This window comes from Bison bison, unplaced genomic scaffold, assembly GCF_000754665.1.
Source record: "Bison bison bison isolate TAMUID 2011002044 unplaced genomic scaffold, Bison_UMD1.0 scf7180017864440, whole genome shotgun sequence".
In the NCBI taxonomy this organism is placed as follows: Eukaryota; Metazoa; Chordata; class Mammalia; order Artiodactyla; family Bovidae; genus Bison; species Bison bison.
In genome coordinates this window covers 966,363-980,810 of record NW_011495002.1, presented here as the reverse complement: position 1 = coordinate 980,810, position 14,448 = coordinate 966,363, and the positions used below count along the sequence as shown (strand labels likewise).

General features: G+C 44.7%; 1 protein-coding gene across 1 annotated transcript in view; it reads right to left on the bottom strand.

Annotated features, from left to right (window-relative positions):
* Window positions 1-14,448, bottom strand: part of TRIO (trio Rho guanine nucleotide exchange factor) — a 359,748-nt gene that overhangs the window by 21,030 nt on the left and 324,270 nt on the right. Inside the window, exons 39-47 of the mRNA XM_010858807.1 lie at window positions 11,862-12,010; window positions 9,994-10,060; window positions 8,557-8,660; window positions 6,759-6,828; window positions 4,414-4,503; window positions 2,863-2,955; window positions 2,050-2,100; window positions 1,764-1,841; window positions 636-827 (exon numbers count right to left, since the gene is read on the bottom strand). Of these exons, the coding sequence (XP_010857109.1) occupies window positions 636-827; window positions 1,764-1,841; window positions 2,050-2,100; window positions 2,863-2,955; window positions 4,414-4,503; window positions 6,759-6,828; window positions 8,557-8,660; window positions 9,994-10,060; window positions 11,862-12,010 (894 nt within the window). The remainder of the gene's footprint in view (window positions 1-635; window positions 828-1,763; window positions 1,842-2,049; window positions 2,101-2,862; window positions 2,956-4,413; window positions 4,504-6,758; window positions 6,829-8,556; window positions 8,661-9,993; window positions 10,061-11,861; window positions 12,011-14,448) is intronic.

The window sequence follows — 14,448 nt, the reverse complement described above, 5'->3', positions numbered from 1 at the left end:
GATCAGAATTTGTTGCTATTCAGTCTCTATGTAGTGTCTGACTCTTTGAGACCCCATGGACAGCAGCCCACGCCAGGCTTCCCTATCCTTCACCATCTCCTGGAGCTTGCTCAAACTCCTGTCCACTGAGCTGGTGATGCCATCCAACCACCTCATCCTCTGTTGCCCTCTTCTCCTGCCTTCAATCTTTCCCACCATCAGGATCTTTTTCAATGAGTCAGCTCTTCACATCAAGGTGGCCAAAGTATTGGAGCTTCAGCTTCAGTCCTTCCAAAGAATAGTCAGGGTTGATTTCCTTTAAGATTGACTGGTTTGATCTCCTTGCAGTACACAGGACTCTCAAGAGTCTTCTCCAACACTATAGTTCAAAAGCATCAATTCTTCAGCACTCAGCCTTCTTTATGGTCCAACTCTCACATCCATACATGACTACTAGAAAAACCATACCTTTAACTCTACGAACCTTAGTTGGCAAAATAATGTCTCTGCTTTTTTAATATGCTGTTTAGGTTTGTTAGAGCCTTTCTTCCAAGGAGCAGGAATGATTGGGACATGTCATCATTAAAAAGGACACATTTTTTCAGTGTACCGGGTATATGCATTAGTGCTTGAGAAAACAGGCAAACATGAGCTACCTTGATACTGTTCTTGAACAGGAATCCTGGCATGGAGAAGCCCTTTTTTTTATCCAGCGGCTCACTGAAAATGACGATCTGCTCGAAGAGGAACACCCGCCTCTCTTTGCAGCGAGGCAGCAGCCCCGTGTCCTGGTCCGTGACCAAGAACGTGTCCTGCAGGAGCAGCTTGCCCTGGGCCACGATCTTACCCTGGAATGTGGAGAAGGGTGCAGAGGAACAGGAGAAGAAAACATTGCATTCAAAGTTAAGACACTGGAAATTTTGTTTTCTTTAGTTTTCCTCCCACAGAATGATGTATTTTCTTGTATTAATTTATGGAGTGTAACATTTCTTTTAGTATAACGTCTTAGAGCTAAACAGAAAAATCATCTAAATAAAATCCTTGCCAGCTCTTGTGTAACCCCTGGCCTCAGTTACAGTCAGAGACTGAAAGTGGACGGAAGGGTGTAGTTCGCAGCGGAAGAGTACTTCTCAAGGGGCGGTCCACGGCCAGGTGCCGCTAGCACCCTGGGTGGGACCTGCTCACAGATGCTCAGGAGCCCTCCAGGAGAGCCCATCTGTGTGTGTGTGTGTGTTTTTTCCGAGAACTCCAGCACCAGCATGTTAAACTAAACCCACTCCTCTAGCGAAACAGTAAGCAAGAAAAAGAAAAACTCCCGTCTCCTTACTCGACAATCAAACTGGGGGAAAAAAAAAAGGATTCTGGGCTCTGGACATCCTCATGCTAGTAGGTAGTACGTAATCTGAGTGCTCTGGCAACTCAGAGAGAAGTCTGTGACTAACGGGGAGCCCAGGGACCTGGAGTCAGGCTCCTGGGGCTGACAGATGATCTAGATGGACGGGCCCCTGCTCATCGTGCCGGGGAAGGAGGCTCACTCCTCCGCAGCAGAGGGTCCTGGAGACAGAGCAGAGGCCTGCCTGCTCCTGCCACGAGGCGCTGGGCTTTGAGCAGAGGAAGGTCCCCCCCAAAAGCAAATTAGATGCACCCAGATAAGCTGAAACATAGTATCACTCAGGTTGAGGGACAGTGAGAGAAGACAGCAAACCAAGCAGAAAGGACCGGCTTTCTGCAGGTGGAGGTCAAGCATCCCAGACACAGCAGCGTTTAAAGAGGAGCCACATTACGTCGAAGCCTTGTAGCCTCCCGACGTTCATCATGTCGTTGCAGCGCTTCGGGACGACGCACATGACCTCCACGGCTCTCTGCAGGGTGGGCGGAGGTGGGGAGCAGAGTGAGCCTTCAGTTCCTGGGGCCAGGCTGGAGCACTAACCCTCCAATCCCCCACCTTGTTCAGTTCCTCCCCTGCCCGCCCACGAGTGGACAGAGGGCATGCCCAGGGGGCTCGGGAGACCCCCCCAACCCCACCAGAGACAAGCTGCTTCAGAGACGCACCCAGCGGGGTGTCAGTACCTCTAGTTCTGATGTATCCAGGCTGGCCTTTTTGGAATACTTGAGGAAGTCCTGTAGGAGGAAAACAGACAGAAGGGCATGACAAGGGTGAAGGTCACACAGCAGTCCCCTTTCCGATCAGCCACGATGCCAGCCACTGGGCCAGCCTCGTTTTTCTCTCCCAGGAACACAAAGATAAGGTATCCCCAGGCGGACTTCAAGCCACAGGAGCGCAAAGTCAAGGCCAACTGATCTAAGCAGGTCGTGCTTCCTGTTTCACCCCAAGATAGGCGCTCATCTCTCTTTACCTCCAGGTTCTAAGTTTTATGTGTGAAGGGATCTCGCCACCTCCAACAGTCACTTTCACCATGGAAAATGGCTTGACTTTGTCTTCAGGGGTGCTGAGGAATTTGAATCACTCAAGGGCGGTTGCTGAGCCCACAGAGAGGAACTGGCAGGGACTAAACGTTTAATCTGAAGCCCCAAGGAGACAGAAAACCTGTAAGTGGGTAAAGTATTCAAGATCCGTGGTGGGGAGAAAAAGCTCACTTTCACGGATGTTTTGCGTCAGAACCTGATGTAAATGAAAAATTGAGAGAACAGTATAAGGGCTCGCCTTAAGTTTTAAAAAAACTTACTTGGAAATATTGGAAATCAGAAACAAGAAGACTGCTTCATATTTTTTTTTTACAGAAAAGATGCTCATCACCTGCCCAGCCCTCTGGTCCCCCTGCCGATGCTCACCACCGGCCCAGCCCTCGGGCCCCTGCCGATGCTCACCACCGGCCCAGCCCTCGGGCCCCTCGGAGCGGGCTCGGGCCGGCAGAGCCTCACCTTCAGCAGCAGCTGGTACTTCGTGATCCTCTGCACGGGTTTGATCAGCAAGTCCGTGAGCTGCAGCCTGTGGCCCAGGCGCTGCTTTAAGTCCTGGGGTTTTGGAGGAGGAAGGAAAGGACTCGAGTGTTGTCTTTTATTCAGTTAGTTATTCTGTTTGACATAACAATTTTATTGTCCATCTAGAAGGAAAACCTTTTCTGTTTTATGAAACCGAAAACCAGTGCTTAACAATCTAGACATCTGAAGAGACTAGCAAGCACAGAAGGTTGAACGTGATTCGTAAGATGTGCTTATTGCTAGTCATTTGAAATTTAAACTTAAGAATTATTGGGGCTTAAACAATTTCGCACCCCTGAAAGACATTACTTATATGTGGAATCTAAAATATGATACAAATGAACTTATTTACAAGACAGAAACAGAGTAGTCAGAGAAGACAAATCCATGATTACAAAGGGGACGGGGGTGAGGGGACGGATAAATTCAGAGCCTGGACCAGCAGAGACACACCACGATATACAACATAAATAATAAGGCGGCTCTGTATAGCACAGGGAACCACACTCAATAACCAGCAATAAATCACAGTGGAAAAGAACACATGCACATATACAGGTATGTACATATGTATAGCTAAATCACCCCCACTGTATACCAGAAACCAATACAACACTTCGAATCAACTATACTGAATGCTGCCTTTTAAAAGGCACTTTCCAGTCCCTGTAACTCAGAAATGCTAACTACATGGTAGGAGAGATGATGAGAAAAGACGCCACACTGCACACGGCCTGCCAGTGCTGTGCCACCGCTCGCGTTTCAGCTTTCTGAGCTGTTTTTCAGAGCATCTTCTATGCTTGCCTAAAAAGGCCTTTTTTTCAATTGCTTACTTTTATTGATACAAATATTTCATTTCTAGGCTAAAAGTTTAGATCGTGAATTATCCTGCATGTGAAAATGAGCCCTAGTTTGAAATTGATTTTAAAACCTGATTTTTTTTAAGGTTACTCATTTTTTAAAAAGTAATTCTGTTTACTTATTTTGGGTGTGCTGGGGTTTCGCTGCTGCTCAGGCTTCTCTCTAGCTCTGGTGAGCGGGCACTACTCTCCCGTGGCAGCGCGTGGCCTGCTCGTGCCATCCAGTGCACAGATGTCTTGCTGCGGAACACGGACCGAGGGTGCCTGGGCTCCAGAGCACAGACTCAACAGCTGTGGCTCCCGGGCTTAGTTGCTCCTCGGCATGTGGCATCTTCCCGGGCCAGGGATCGAACTGGTGTCTCCCGCACTGGCAGGCAGATTCTTTACCACTGAGCCACCAGGGAAGCCCCAAGCCCCTGACTTTAGCCGTGACCCCAGTGCTCTGAATGCTGAGGGATGTGATCACAGGTTGAATTTATACTCACTTCTCTGCTTTACAAGAAAGAAATACAAGTTCAGGACTCTTATAACTGAGGCTAGTTTCTTGACGATTGCTTAATCTCATGGGAAACGAATTTTTGGAAACCAACTGTAACCAATGATTCAGAACTGCTTTGTAACTGAGTCTTACCTCAAAAAAGGTGTCAATGTATTCTGAGACAATGTGTTCAGACTTTGGTTTATTTTGGCAATAAACTATGTACATGTGCAACCTTCTCTCCTAGGAAAGGAAGGCAAACAGGTGGGTTAGAACACAGGAAGCACGTGCACGGTGTCAGCGCATTCGGAAAGCAACTGTTCTCTCGAGAAAACCCCATGGTTAGGCTCTTGGGAGCACATCCCAGGTTCCTGATGCTGGCTCCAAAAACAGCCCTTCTTTGTCTTTCCCTCAGATATATCAAACCCCACGCTTTACCTGGGAAAACACCAGGGGCGGGGAAAGCACGCAGTTCTTGGTATTAAACCAAGAATCGCTTTCCCACCTTCAAATCCTGCCAGTGGCTCCGGGAAGCCTGGCTTTTTTTTTTTTTGCACGAGGTTAGAAAAAGCTCTTCAGTCTTAAATACTGAAGGCAGTCTTAAATACTGGGCCATGACTTCCTGCACTGACCCTCAAAGTGTGCTGTACACACCCCTGGGGTCCTGAAGGCCTCCTGGGGACCCATCAGGTCAAACTATTTTCAAATAATACTAAGTTGTCACCCTCTCCTTTTCATCTGCAGTGATGTGCAAAACCGGTGGTGGGAGAAACTGTTGGCATTTTAGCAAGTATCCCTCACCACGGCACACACCAGCTTCAGCTAAGACTGTCCTTGATGAACTGATAAAAATTCATTGTATTAAGACTCAACCACGGGCTATACGCCTTTCTAACCTTCCTGTGATAAGACTGGGGTCCTGGTGACACGCCTGCCTCGTGTGACAGCAGGCGCAGCAGCGCCCTCGTGTGGCTGAGCCATGAGCTGAACCAGCTGCTTGTTTTTACTTAAAAGCCTCAAGGACTATATTACTTATGCGTGGGTATCTGCTAGACCCTTTCCTGAACATGGATAAAATAAGCCTGTTGTTTCAAGGCAAACAACCTGCAATGTCTATTAATAATGAAAAATGAAGCTTTCAAGCAAAAAATTAACATTTTGGAGAATGTGGATCTGCCATCTTGAACTTGACCATGAAAACGAAAGTGAAAGTCACTCAGTCTTTGCGACCCCAGGGACTATACAGTCCATGGAATTCTCCAGGCCACAATACTGGAGTGGGTAGCCTTTCCCTTCTCCAGGGAATCTTCCCAACCCAGGGATCAAACCCAGGTTTCCCACACTGTAGGCTGATTCTTTACCAGCTGAGCTACCAGAACTTGACAATACTTAAAAGATTTTTGTGAAGAGATGGGTGGTGATATGAACAAATCTGATTTTTTCTTTTTTTGGCAGCGGGGATACTGTTAATTGAAATAGTTCACCATCTGGAAGATCTGTCTCAATCAGTGGGTCAGGGTTTTCCAAAAGACCAATACAGGATGTCAGGAGCTGGTGCAGAAGGGAAAGTGTCTTTAACAGCAAGATGGCTCTAAGGCTTTCAGGGCAACAGAAGTGAGGTCACCAATGGGTTTTCAGATTCCATGTTGCAACTAACCTTTAAGAAATTCTCACTTGAGTTTTGGTGCAGTATCTCAGAAAACTGTCTATAAATTATCTGAAAAGGCTATTAAAATACTCATTCCTTTCTAACCAAATATCTATGTGAGGACAGATTTTTTCCCCCCCCATAAATTTTAACTAAAAAACATATCACAGTAGGTTCAATACAGAAACAAGATATAAACATGCATCTGTCTTCTATTAAGCCAGACATTAAGGAGATGTGCAAAAATACAAAAGCTCTGGTCACTTTGAAAATATAGTAATTTTCCCTAAAAACCAAACCAAACCAAAAATGCCCCTTTATTCTTAATGTGCTTATTGAATTAATTTGTTTGTCTTATTGCCACAGCATGCAGCATGTGGGATCTTAGTTAACCAACTAGGGATGGAACCCACATCCCCTGCAGTGGAAGCATGGAGTCTTCACCGCTGGACTGCCGGCAGGTTCCAACATGCGTACCTTAGATTTACAAATATTTGGTTACTACATTAAACCTGCACATCTAGGTGCATCACTATCTGCACCAGCACTTCTTTGCCCAAAGATGTTTCCAAATGGTCCCGCTGCTGGTCTGGCTCTGGTTCCCTGCGGACCATCTTGGCCTGTTTGTGAGCTAAACAGCCAACCCGGGCCAGCTGACTGGGAAAGCAGACCGTTCGCATGTAGAAGAGCAGTGGGGGATTTGAATCCAACCAGCTGACACTGTACGGTTTGATTTCATTCTCAATATAAGCATTTCTGTAAACTGCCAGTGAGTTCTCCTTTCATCTGACAAGCCAATTACTAAATATGACAATACAGAAGAGAATATAAATAATGCTTCTGTACTTACATGTTTAACAAAAAGGGATCCTAGTTTTTCCGGATCTTCAAGGCACTTCTCCAACTCTCCTAAAAAAAAGCTGCAACGAAAGGAGAAATATTAGAACCATCTCCGATTTGGCCTTCTAATTTTAGACTGAGGTTTAAATTTTCAAAATAGTCTGTTTTGACATTAGCAATCTGGAAGTGTAAAGTATATGTTTAGCCAATACAACGAACACTAAACGTTTTGTTAGGACAGAAAGCAGAAAGAGATACAATTTACAACAGTTTAAAAAGGTTAAGTCAGAGCAAGGCACCTCTTGACTGGCAACCTTCCCTTCCTCTGGAAAGTCCACATTTCTGTTTCATTTTTTAAAATGACTCAAATAATAAAATCTCATCTGAATATGGGGTAAAAAAAATGCTTCAAAGCAGTTGGTCATTTTTCTTTATCTTGGTCTGCATACCTGTGAATTTCATATTCTTTCCATGGTCATTTTTAAGAGGCTCAGATCTGAATGTAATCTGTGACAGCTTTGAGGTTTTCTTTAAAAAATAGAAGTTTTCTCAAATATTATCAAAATCAACTTCTAGGTTGCAAATATTAGGTCCGTTAAGATAAAATTGGGGTTCCCAGGTGGTGCAGTGATAAAAAATCTGCCTGCCAATGCAGGAGACACAAGAGATGCAGGTTCAATAGCTGGGTCGGGAAGATCCCCTGGACAAGAAAGTGGCACCCACTCCAGTACTCTTGCTGGGAAATTCCATGGACAGAGGGGCCTGCTGCACTACAGTCTATGGGGATACAGGAGAGTTGGACATGACTGGGCACACAGCATACACACAAGATCAAAAGTAGGTATAACCATAGAAACAAAACAAAACGGACGACCGCTCTTCACTTTGTCTGGACTAGAGCTGTTGGTGAGATGTATGCCCACCTTAGCTCTCACTTCCATATGTTGATATTTGTAGCTTGGATTTTCCTGACCTGCAAGCCAGCACACCAATGAATGCCATGTTGAACTGCCTTGCATTTGAGGATGCAATATCCTCTAGTTCTGCACATATCATGCAGACACCGTATCTCCAGGGGCAATTTCTCTGTCTGGTCATCCCAGCAGCTTGGCGCTGTTTCCCCTTTTCTGTCATAGCTTAAGAACCAGCCTTGGGACCAGAGGACTAGATAATGGCACCAACTATACCTTTAAAAAGTTGGTTTCACTACAGATCAGGACAGGTGTGGCAAGGTACTGGAATCAGATTTGATTTTCATGGGCAACCGTGTCTACTTTACCCATGAATGCTGACTTGAAAAATAACTCTTTCATGGTAATTTGTATTTATTACAGAGGTGGCTGCAATTTTAACTACAAACACTCATCAAGGCTTACTCTATGCAGGTATTGTTCGAAGTGCTTTACGTGTGTGTATTAACTCAGTCACTCCATAAAAACCCCACGAGGAGGGTAACACAGTGACCCAAATGAAGGATGGAGGCAGACAGCTCAGGGTCAGGACCAGACTATGAACCCAGATGGTCAGACTCTGTACCCAGGCCTCCAGCCCCACCTTCCCCCAACGCCCTGGGCCCCTGGATGGACCAGCATGAAGAAGGTAAGGGACTTCCTCGTGCCATGAAACGCAACCGGAAAATTCCTCAGCAGAGCAGTACTTCCTCTGCAACAGCTGCCTGCACGAGGCTATACAGGTAGTGAAATGAAATGAATCGACAAATGTCCTCTCCCACCCCTGACAAGCCTGTGATGCAGCTCGGCAGTGATCACACACTGCCCACGGTCGGGCACGGGGTGTATTTTACGTACTCTCTGTGCCAGTCGTAAATCTGATGGATGTTGCCAAACACAATCTTGTCTTTGCCTTTCATGTCGTCAGGAACACCATCTTCTTTCATAAGTGCCATGTAGCCCTAAAAGTAAATATTTAAAGATAAGGTTATTTCATTGAACATGTTTGAATTAAGCAGTGGTTTACTGACTGAGTCACAGAGGACAAAGCAGACATACGCACTGTCTCCTAAACCAACTATTTAAGAACAAAAGCCTTTTGAGAAATACGTCCTTAACTGGCCCGTGAAAATACAGTCACATTCATTGCCATGACTTTCTCTCCCTGAACTGTTTAGCACTCAAAGATCAAAACTCTTCTGAGGAACTGGAAAGTTTAAATAAATGTAAATGATTTCATAAAACAAATCATCTTGTCAGCTTGTAAATATTAAATTTTTGGCATGAAGCGTATTTCCTCTGTTCTTAGTACTGATCTGATATAAACAGATTTTCTTTTCTTTTTGGATTATCTACATAATTTGTTAAATAAGGATTTAATAATATACTTTCCATAAATTGATTTCTAACCCCAGCTAGTTAACTATGTTGCTAAAATGTGGTTTAAAACTTCTATATAACTCAGATGGGATTCAGCCTATACAGGAGGCTCTGAAGTTACTGCTGGAGTGATGACGGATATGTCATGCATGTTTAATCTTTTGTTATGCAATTAACTGTAATAGCTATTACTCTTCATGGAATGTCCACCCAAAAAGTATTGCCTTGCACATATTTGCAAAGCTGAAAGAATAAATGGTAAAGTTTTATTTTACAAAAATAGCTTTTTGATCAGTTGAGTTTACTAATATGATGATGCCCTGAACTTAATGTAGGGACAAGGCCAGAGATGACTCTTGATTTCGGATGAAAGGCAGTGGCTTTGCTATGGTTACAAATTGCAGAGTAACTTCTGGTCAGTGAAATGGTGACATATTCGTTCTGTGAAAACTACAAGCAAATGGCCTGGGGTGGCAGCCACTGACCAAGCTCCACACCCAAGGGGGATTCAGGATGTAACTGAATCCAGAGCTGGTCACACTGACTTTTCAACCACAGATACCCTCATTTCCATGGTGATGCCCACCCTCTTATAAAATAATCAAAGGCCAGATTTCCATACCAGAAATTCTTTTTTTTGGAGATAACATTTATAAACTTCAACTATATTAAAAAAGGAGACTCTGTCAAGATGCACTGTTCAAAAAAGAAGTCTTTAAAAGTTATTAAGATTAAGATATTTGGCTAAATTTTATGTTTCAGAAATATTTTGTTGGTCGTTTTACTGTTTTGTTTTAGTCAAACATGTTTTCAAGGCTTTTGAGAAGCTATCAGCATTCGACTGTCCAAATGAACACCCTTCTGACAAGCCTCAGAGCTAGCCGATAGAGGTTATTTATCTCTGAAAGTACACACCTCTACCACACAGCCGAGGTCCCGCACGTAGTCACGCTCCGTCTCCACTAATTCTTGTAAAACGTAGCTGAAAAAAGGGAGGGACAAAACAGTGTTTACAATCCACCAGCTAAGGAATTTTCTGATGAAACTCTCACACTTTTTCTTTCATCAGGTCGGATTCTGCAGGGGCTGTGAAGTAACCTAACAAACTTGCACTTTGGGTCCCCAACCACTAACAAGTTCACGTGGGTGACCCACAGGGACTGCAGAGGTCACAAAGGACCTCCCGTTCGGGGTGCACTCCTGTCACCGGACTCTGACCGTGTGGACGATGACTAAGAGAAGCCAGGACACAGCTCTGCTGTGAAGCCAAGACATTAAAGGAAGCCGGTCTTCTGCTTCTTTGTGCTTTAACGCTTGAGTCATTTTAAGCTTTTCTGGATATACAAAAGAAATTTAACTCAGATGTTTAAAGCCTTGCGTCTGAACATATCATTCAGAAATGTTCCTTTCAGTAAGGATCAGTAACCGTTTAAAGCCACTTAGATAACAGAAGACAATCAGTTATGGCTGCTGCTGCTCAGTCACTTCAGTTGTGTCCGACTCTGTGCGACCCCACAGACGGCAGCCTACTAGGCTCCTCTGTCCCTGGGATTCTCCAGGCAAGAACACTGGAGTGAGTTGCCATTTCCTTCTCCAATGCAGGAAAGTGAAAAGTGAAAGTGAAGTCGCTCAGTCGTGCCCGACTCTTAGCAACCCCATTGACTGCAGCCTACCAGGCTCCTCTGTCCATGGGATTTTCCAAGCCAAGAGTATTGGAGTGGGCTGCCATTAGTTATGGCAAACCACCTCAATTGACCTGTAAAAGTTAATTGGCTGATTGGTTTGTTTTTTCATTCAACCAGCACCTCCTATGCACCTGAAGTCACTCTAGATACTGGGATACAGGATCAATCAAACCAAGTCTCTGTGTTCATGCAGCTGGGAAATTTCTTCCTCTTCTCCAAATATAATTTTAAGCCTTTTGTAATATTTTTCAGGACTTTTTAACTGAAACCGAAAAATTCTACCATGAAAGTATGTTTCGCGTTTCTGGGACTGCATTTAATTCTACGCTGCCTTCTTTCTTCTTTACTACTGTGTGGGTAACGGGGCTGCCCAGGTGGCGCAGTCATAATGAATCCACCTGCCAACGCAGGAGACACAAGAGCAGCAGGTTCAATCCCTGGGTCAGGAAGATCCCCTGGAGGAGGAAACGGCAATCCACTTCAGTATTCTTGCCTGAGAAATCCCATGGACAGAGCCTGGCGGGCTACCGTCTGTGAGGCCGCAGAGAGTCGGACACGACTAAGCACCAGAGCACACGTGCATGTATATACTGGAAAGTACAGCAGTTTCTCACCAGCAGTGACAGAAGAGATTCTCCTACCACTCTTATTCCCAAATACAGTACAATGCAGAAATAAAAGAGTGAGAGCTGTGGCTATGCCTCACCGCACCCTCCTGAGGCTCTGAACACTTTGCAAACACACGTACGCGTGGCGCACGTGGTAAAGAACCCGCCTGCCAAACGCAGAAGACTCCCAAGAGGCTCAGGTTCGATCCCTGGGTCGGGAAGATCCCATGGAGGAGGGCATGACAACCCACTCCAGTTTTCTTGCCTGGAGAATCCCATGGACAGAGGAGCCTGGTGGGCTACAGTCCATGGGGTCACAAAGAGTCTGGCATGACTGAAGCGACTTAGCAGGGCACGCTCGTCTAACTGCTCAGCGAAGAGACCCTGGGTCTCCTCCTGCGACTCTGAGAGGACCAGGCCACAGCTCTGAAGATGGCAGGGCCAGCAGGGGAGCCCCTGAGCACTGACAACTAGAACACTGGGGTCTTACTGGCGTCTCTTTAAAGAGCTGGACTTCCTCTCTTCCATCTCATCGATGGGTGAGGAGGAGGACAGCAGGGAGTTGTCTGAAGGGTTGAAGGAGGGGCTGCTGCTGTCCCCCTGGTCAACGAGGAGCGAGCTGGGACGATCCTCCAGAGCCTGGAAAAAATCAGAGCAACAATCATGCCTCCCACCTACATCGCCCAGGAGACTGAAATTAGGACCAGGAGGTCTCCTACGTCAGAATACACAGCAGGCCTAGCCTGTGACACCGCAGAACCTATGGGTGTAAAGTCACAAGAGTGTTTAACAACAAAAGCCCCAGCATTCATTAAAGACTGAGTAAGAGGGAAGTCAGAACGCTAAGTGCAGTGAATTTATGTCTATTAATATATTCTGTTCCTAGTTACCAAATAATTAGGAACAAAACATTTGGTTCACATCACAGACTGCACCCATTTCAAATCTGGTCATTTTCTGTTCAGCTACATTCCTGCCCCATGAAAGCACAACCATTTCAGAAGCGTGTGCAGTCACCTCCGTTTGGGCTGGCACACCCCGACACACTGCCCACACTCCCTGCTGGTGACTACGCAGCAGCATCAGCAAACCTGTATTTTAATTTAAAGAATCAATTTGTTTCTTGACTATCCGTGAAGCCTTGACTCATGCTTCCATGCACATAACTCATGCGGCTAAAATTCATCTCCATTTCTGTGACCCTCACAACTTCTTTCTTCTATAGGAAGTGGTTGTCATGCTGGCCTCAATTACTTGTCCACAACTCTGTCCCTCACTGGATTTTAGTTCCTGCAGGTGACGTTTTCATTGTTGAGATCCACTTGAGAACCTCAAATAAATCCGTGAAATGACTACTGGTGACTTTTTCCCCTGGGTTAGTGTGGCCAGAATCAGCAAATGATTACTTTCTTATTGGTATGTATTAATTTTCTTTCTTAATCAGAATTCACCAAGTTTCTAGGGGTACAAGTGACAGTTCTTTCTTTAATTGAAATATACACGGTTTACTATGTTGTGTTAATTTCAGGTATCCAGCAAAGTGATTCAGTTACACATATATGTATGTTTTACACATGCACATACTTGTAAGAATCTGAAAAAGGATATGTGTATACCATTTTTCAGATTCTTTTCCACTATAGGTTACTACAAGATACTGAATATAGATTCCTGTGCTATACAATAGGTCCTTGTTGTTTATCTGTTTTATATACAGTAGTGTATATCTGTTAATCCCGAACTCCTAATTTATCCCTCTCTCACCTTCCCCCTTTGGTAATCACAAATTTGTTTTCCATGTCTGTGAGTCTGTTTTGTAAATAAGCTCATCTGTATCATTTTTATCAAGTTCCATATGTAAGTGCTGTCATATGATACTCGTTTCTCTGACTTACTTCACTCTGTATGACAATCTCTAGGTCCATCCATGTCGCTGCAAATAGCATTATTTCCTTCATTTTCAATGGCTGAGTAATAGTCCATCGTGTGTGTGTGTGGGTATACATACCCATCCACCCACACCCACACATATAAGTGTGTGTGTATATATCTTCTTTATCTATTCATCTGTCAATGGACACTTGGGTTGCTTCTATGTCTTGTCTATTGTAAATGTTGCTATGAACATTAGAGGGCATGTATCTTTTCAATTAAGAGCTTTCATCTTTGTTGGATACATGCCCAGGAGCTGGACTGCTGGGTCATATGGTAGCTCTATTTTTTTTTTAAAAACCTCCATACTGTTCTCCATAGTGGCTGTACCAAATTACATTCCCACCAATAGTGTAGGAAGGTTCCCTTTTCTCCCTCTCCAGCGTTATTTGTTGACTTTTTGATGATGGCTATTCTGAATGGGGTGAGGTCACACTCAGTATAGTTTTGATTTCTACTTGTCTAATGATTAGCGAGGCTGAGCATCCTTTCACGTGCCCGTGGCGCATCTGTATGTCTTCTTTGGAGAAATGTCTATCTAGGTCTTCTACTCATTTTTTGATTGGGTTATTTTTTGATATTGAGCTGAATGAGCTGTTTGTATATTTTGGAGACTAATCCCTTGTCAGTTCACATCATTTGCCAATAGATGACAGTTCTTCTGAAACTCCCACAGTGACATAGCTGGACATATAGATGATCAAGAGCTATTTAAGCAATGTAACTGGGGAAAATGTAATGCACTTCTCTTCAAACAAAAAGCCTGATACAAATTACAAGAACACTTAATATTTCCTACCAAATTAAAACCTCTAATACTTGTCCTGTTTCCCGTAAGAGTGACAGGCTGAAGCTGGTGTCATCACTAAGTGCAGCTTTGAGGACACCAAGTCTGTTCCTGCAATCTTGTTCATCAAAACCATCATATCAGATCAGGTTGATCAGTCGTGTCCTACTCTTTGCGACCCCATGAATCGCAGCACGCCAGGCCTCCCTGTCCATCACCGACTCCCGGAGTTCACTGAGACTCACGTCCATCAAGTCAGTGATGCCATCCAGCCATCTCATCCTCTGTCCCCTTCTCCTCCTGCCCCCAATCCCTCCCAGCATCAGAGTCTTTTCCAATGAGTCAACTCTTCGCATGA